Genomic DNA, 6,001 nt, shown 5'->3' on the forward strand with positions numbered 1-6,001 from the left:
TATGCATTCAAACAAACCAGGTAGTTCAAAGATTTCTTTTTGAAGTTTTCGTGTGTTTAGAAATAAAGAAATGGAGATGGGTCAAAAACAGCAGCGTAATGTGTTATGATGTAAATACATTTAAATTTAAATCAGTTGAACTGGTGCAGTGGTCTAAGAAATGCCTCATATATGGTTCAATCCCCAGCCCTCTAGGGCTGGGAGTCCAAAAGAGAATAATTGGCATCTCTTTGTGGATTAGCAGGGTGCAGGTCGGCAGCAGCTCAACACAAGTCAGTGTCTGATTTCACGTGTCTTGGAGAAAGCATGTACTTGCCTTCACCCTCCCAGATTGGAGGCATTATGTGTGAGTGGGCAGTCCTAACTAACAGGGTGGAACTGGGGACAAATGATGATTGGTAGGACAAATGGGATAAAAACAATTTTGATTAAACTTTTTAATAATTTCAAATGTCTTTAGACTGATCCGGATTAGTTTTACAGCATTGATTAATGAGTTTAATACAAATAGCTGTGTTATTTAAAGTGCTGGTGTTTTGTATTTCAGAAGAAGAAGCTGAAGAAATCTGCATTCGCCATCTCCATTGTAGCGTTGGTACAGAATGAAGGAGGAGTTAAAGGACGTGGGTCTTTTATCCCCACAATGTTGTTAAAGATGCTGCAAAACACAGAAAATGGAGTGTGAATTTGATCATATAAAATTTTAACTTGTTTTAACACTTTTTAATCTGTGAAATATAAATATAAATATTTCAGGCTGCAACCCAGATCTTTCCTTACACCTAAGTAGTACACATATGCCTTTAAAAAAAATACTGACTCCCCGCACGCAGTCAATGCATGGGGAGTCTAAGAAAGATACATTTGGGAGTCAGGTAAACACAACTGGACACACAGTGCAGTATTTGCATGAATAAGGTAAGATTTAACTGAGGTAGAGCACTATGTAGAAAGTATGGGAGAATTCAGATGCAGTTTGAGTCTGAGAAACGGGGTTAGGCAACACACATGCTCTCAGTAAGTTAAACATTCCTAACAGACAACAAGAAGTGATGTTTCCTAGTTTGAATTATGAAGTGTATGCAGTAAATGGTGTAAGTGGAGGACACAAGTGATCTGTAAACAGATCCAGGGACTCGTTCGGAAACAAAAAAAAACAAAATATTCCTCAGATAAGAGTAAAGCAACAAATTACAGAAGGCCTCAACAGCAGGCGGGTTCACTGCTGATACTTATTGTCATTCATGGGAGTGTTTTGAGCATTTTCCATTTGTTTTTCCTTTGTACTGTGTCTGGTATTCGCTGGTTGTTGCTTTACGCACAGCTCAGTTTGAATCCATCTATATGCAATATAATGTAGCTATTAGTTTAATGTGTGACCTTGTGGACTACACCAGTGTGTGTGCAGGGGAGTGGAGCAAAGAAAACGCATGAGGCATGTTTGAGCACTGCAAACACTGGGAGTGGGCGGCAGTGGTGTAGTCTGAACATGGCCCACGTGCAAGTTCATGCGCATAGACACACTCGTTTCTGGCTGATACGTGAACTTTGTGTGGGGTCTCAAATATATCTACAAAAGTGGGGCACTGCACAAAGATATAGGTAACCACTGGACTTTGCAGTTTACATTGTTATTCTGAAGCTGTGGTTAGGGGGAAGCACACAAAACAAATTTCATGTTACTTTCTTCACTGTGCTGTGATGAACAAATGTTGGACTGAAACCAAATTCTGAAGATAATCACATACTTTCAGCTAGAAATTTATTTTTAACAAGAAACAATTTTGTCAGGGCCAACATCCTTAAAAAACAAGCTAAAAAACAACCTATTACAAGCTTTCTAGTATTTTATGTATTTCTCTTCATATTTCTCATTTAAGGTCATGTGATATTTTAATAGTTTTCCTCACTGATGTTGGAAAAGCTGAAAAAACAGGCGAATATTGCAAACAAACCAACAAATTAATTCAGTATACATCTGAATAACTATAAAATGTCTCTTTATTTGTGACAGATTATTACCTGGTCGTTATCCAGCCAGTCTTCTGTGTGTGGTAGTTAGTGGAGACGGGGAGACAGCCAGAGTCAGTAAATGTCAGGAAGTATTTACCTAGAAGAAGAGGTAAATATGTTTGTTTTAAGATTTTTACTTAAGGATAAGGTTGCTCTCAGAACAAATGATCATCTTCAAAATGTAGAGTTATAAGTAAATCATTTTATTTGGTACAATACAATAGTCATGAAATTGTTACACAATGTAAAGGAGATTTGGTTCTTCATTTTGCCTTTAATTATGCAAAATTTTAAAGAAAAATATAGGAGATACAGGATTTTGCCCAGCTAGGAAGACTTAAGGTGAAAATGGGTTTGGGTTTGTCAAAGGAGCAATCAGAGATTTTTACCCCAAAAACATAGCAAATATTTTTATTTGTATGTAACTCTCATGCTTTGTAGTCTCTGAATGAACCAGTTTATGCTCAGTATGAAAGTGGCCAAGTTTAAATTATGCTATGAACAATAAACATTGGGGAAATCACTTATTGCTTCTCTAATGCTGTCCCCGTGTGTGTGTGTGTGTGTGTGTGTGTGTGTGTGTGTGTACCCTGGGTTTTAGGTATTTCTCCAGTCCAGGTGTTCACCAGCAGACCCTCTCCTGGCTCTGAGAGACTCCCCAGAGTCACCTGCCCCAGATGAGTGGCCTTCTCAGGGATCTCTATGGGGTGGAAGGTGGCCTTTAGCTCTTTCTTAACGCAGGTCTCATTCTCAGAATTGATCTCATACATCACATGCTGAGAAGGAGACGGGAAACACAGAGAGAGTGAGTGAGGGGATTCATGTGTAGAAGAATTATCTGTATATTTATAGAGTTTGTGATTTCTGCTGCTTTAAAGTTTACACATTGTGGACACAGACTGCACCATAGACTTCATAGAGAAGCATCTTGTGTTAAACTCTACAGCAGCTGAACATAAGCCTAAGGTCTTGCTCAATGCCAAGTGTCAGCTAAAGCAGTATAACACCCCAACATTGGGCTTTGGAGCAGTGGAACCCTAATATAATTCCATTCAATACATTTGGGGTAGTTTGGATCTGTAACTAATCATCCAGCATCAGTACCTGTCCTCACTAATGTTTATGTGACTGAATGCCATCAGATTCTCACAGCAATGTACTGAAATTTAGAGCAAAGCCTTCCCAGAAGAGTAGAAGCTGGTGCTGTAGTAAAGAGGAACAAGCACCTGATGTAAACCCTTAACAAGAAAAACCTGATGAGAAGGTGTCTGCCAAGTTTGGTCAAACAGGGTTTATCAATCTTAAAGGCTTTTGTTAAAGAAAAATACAGATACGTGATTTTCTTTGGGCAGCAACTACTGCAGCGTTCATGCTTTTGGTTTGTAACGGGAATCTCATTCTTTTTTGGGAAGTACATGTGGATGACATCCTACACATACAGTATGTTTGTATAACAATGAGACGAACTGAACAATGAACTAAATGTAAAAGGTTAAAGACGGGAAGTGAAATAAGAAATCAGGTTCCTCTACACAGTTTCCCAGAACACACAAAGCATTTTACCTCTTTATAAAGTAAGAGAACATCTGATTTAAAGGAGTCATTCTTGTATTGTCCAGCGCTTTCAAAGCGGACGCGCTGACCATTTGCATCATAGAAGTACTTCCCCAGTGAAAAGAACTCACCACTAGGAGTTGTCTGGGAGAGAGACAGAGAGATTAATTATAGTGATCTATAAACAAACAATGCTGATCTACATAACTGGACAAATGTCAGAGACCACCTTTTTGTTATTTTTATTGTTAAGTCGTTAGAGTACTATGCGCTCAGGAGAGAATGCTGAAAATATCAGGAGTTTCTGAAATCTCCTTCCATATTAAATTCTGAGCAAATGTACGTCAAATGTGTTATTCTGCTCTTTTCTCTGATACTGAAAATGATGAAATAACAGCACTGTACAAATAATTCTGACTTATATTGATCCTTTTTGCAAGATGTGAGGAGATCTACCCACCACCATGAAACTTCCCTCGACCTCTGGAGGAGACTCTGTGAAATAACAAACATTGATCATATGAAAAAAATACTACATTGACCACAGATTTACACCTGCAGTAGAATTTGTTAAGGATTCTTTTAAAGTGGCTGAACTCAGCTACATTCCCCCACACACACCACACTGCACTGGGATCAGATAAAAACACCAGTAGTGGCTTACTATCAGTAATATAATGTTAAATGTAACTATTTTATTTGGCTTATTGTAGGTAAGTGCTGTTTTTTTATTGGGAAGTAAGACTCCATAAAAATAGTTTGTCTTGGCAGAAGCTCACATTAAGGCAAACATTTACAAGGAAGTAAATAGAAAACCGGAGGGAATCCTCTTGTTTAAGAGATATTACTGAAGATTAGACAGAAAATAATCCACCTGCATATGGATTTAAAAAATAATTAAATGATTCAAAGTGGTGCAAACTAATGTCTCCCCAAAATGGTCCCATCAATTAAACAGGTCTAAAGCTTCATGTTTGAGAGAGAACATCAAGCTCCACTCTCGCTTCACATCCACAGATGTTTGTGTCCACCCTTCTGTGAGAATATCATCTCATTTATGACTGAAAATAAAATATACATCTATTACTTACACATTACAGAAGAAAAGAGAGTATAATAAAATGTTTATCTTGTTCATTACTTACTGCAGGGAAGAGGTTTCACTGCCAAACAGTTTCCTGCCAAAATCCCCACGAGAGCGACCCCCAGCAGGTAGTTCATGGTTTCAGCCTGAGAGTAGGGCTGACAGATGAAATGTTTTTCTATCAAAACCACAGCTTGTCAGTGATAGTCATTGATTTTCTCCAATGATTTTTCCTGCACATTATGAAGTACAAATTATACTGACATTAAGTGGCTTGAATTTACCAGAGATAATCGCAGATAAATGTATGCTCTTGAGCATTAACTGGTTTAATCAGGGACTACAATGAAATTTAATACTTAATTATATGACGGTTGCAGTTTATAGAAAAAAGGACAATTATTCACTTTCAACAATGTTGCACTGATTAAATAACTTGCTCCTTTAAATATAACCCACATTACTTAAGAACATTCAGCAGTCAAGCTTTGTCCAAAAAATACCTGCTGCTGTCATTTAAAGTAATTTCTTTGGTAAAATTAATTGCAATTAAATGTTTTTACCTAAAGTTATTTAGCCCTACCTTTAAATCCTTTCTCGTTACTTCTTTCTTTCTGTGTGTCTTTGGAGGTAAACTCGATGCTTTTCCCCTCCTTAAATAATCCTTCCGAGGCCTGACTTATTGCAACATTGTAAACTCAATCTCTTGAAGTTACTCTAAAGTTTTTATAATTGTGTGTGGGTTTAAGATAAGGCTCTGTTTGCAAAGTGCTGTCATGCTCTAAATGAGTCCGACCCCGTCAGCTGACTAGTCCACGTTGCGTACAATTTTTGCATTCCAGTTGGCCACAGGTGCATTTGAGCTGCAACAAGCAATAAAGTCCCCAAATATATATGTTGTAAATACAGTAAAGGACAAACTTATTTTTTGTCACTTAAAATGCTTTATTATATGTCACTTAGCATAGATTATTTTAAAAAAATACATATTAAAATATTTACTCACACATTCAAGTATCTTCCCCTTTTATAAACCACTATTGAGTTGTTTGGGGTTGTTTTCTTGATAAAACCTTTTCCGTGATTAATTTTTTCGAGCTGGTTTCTTGTCCAATTAGTTTAAATTCTTATGTAATATCTCTGTAGTTTATTTGTTGTGAACATTCTCATCTATATTTCACAGTTTCTTCATCAGAAAAAATACATTTTACTTTAATCTTGACAAAAATTAAGTTCTCAGTAAGAAAGAACATAACAAATGCAACTCTCTTCATCTACACACACTGAGACATTGAAAACATCACATGAATGCAGAGTATGAAAACAGAAAGGAAAGGCAAGGTCATACCA

At 37.1% G+C, this 6,001-nt stretch overlaps 1 protein-coding gene across 3 annotated transcripts; it reads right to left on the reverse strand.

Moving 5' to 3' along the window:
- Nucleotides 1–470: 470 nt before the first annotated feature.
- On the reverse strand, nucleotides 471–5,395 carry LOC136687618 (ependymin-like). Of its 3 annotated transcripts, none has more exons than XM_066662126.1 (7): nucleotides 5,235–5,395; nucleotides 4,713–4,809; nucleotides 4,028–4,062; nucleotides 3,577–3,711; nucleotides 2,603–2,789; nucleotides 2,023–2,110; nucleotides 471–658 (listed from the first exon to the last, which is right to left on the reverse strand). In XM_066662126.1, the coding sequence occupies exons 2-7, from the start codon at nucleotides 4,786–4,788 to the stop codon at nucleotides 544–546; spliced, it is 636 nt and encodes a 211-aa protein (XP_066518223.1). In that variant the 5' UTR covers nucleotides 4,789–4,809; nucleotides 5,235–5,395; the 3' UTR covers nucleotides 471–543. The 3 variants fall into 3 exon arrangements, with proteins under 3 accessions (XP_066518223.1, XP_066518222.1, XP_066518221.1); XM_066662125.1 differs by having other exon boundaries at nucleotides 4,713–4,829; XM_066662124.1 differs by having other exon boundaries at nucleotides 4,713–4,884.
- Nucleotides 5,396–6,001: the final 606 nt, after the last annotated feature.

Source organism: Hoplias malabaricus, chromosome 2 (genome assembly GCF_029633855.1).
Source record: "Hoplias malabaricus isolate fHopMal1 chromosome 2, fHopMal1.hap1, whole genome shotgun sequence".
Taxonomy (NCBI): Eukaryota; Metazoa; Chordata; class Actinopteri; order Characiformes; family Erythrinidae; genus Hoplias; species Hoplias malabaricus.

What these genes read in the sequence shown, in the direction of transcription:
- LOC136687618 (XM_066662126.1), bottom strand. Translation starts at nt 4,788, where the DNA reads ATGAACTACCTGCTGGGGGTCGCTCTCGTGGGGATTTTGGCAGGAAAC. An exon ending in AGAAATACCTAAAACCCAGG is followed by an intron (nt 2,111 to 2,602) that starts GTACACACACAC and finishes CTCTTCTTCTAG; the next exon opens with GTAAATACTTCCTGACATTT. An exon ending in ACTGGCTGGATAACGACCAG is followed by an intron (nt 659 to 2,022) that starts GTAATAATCTGT and finishes TGTGTTTTGCAG; the next exon opens with CATCTTTAACAACATTGTGG.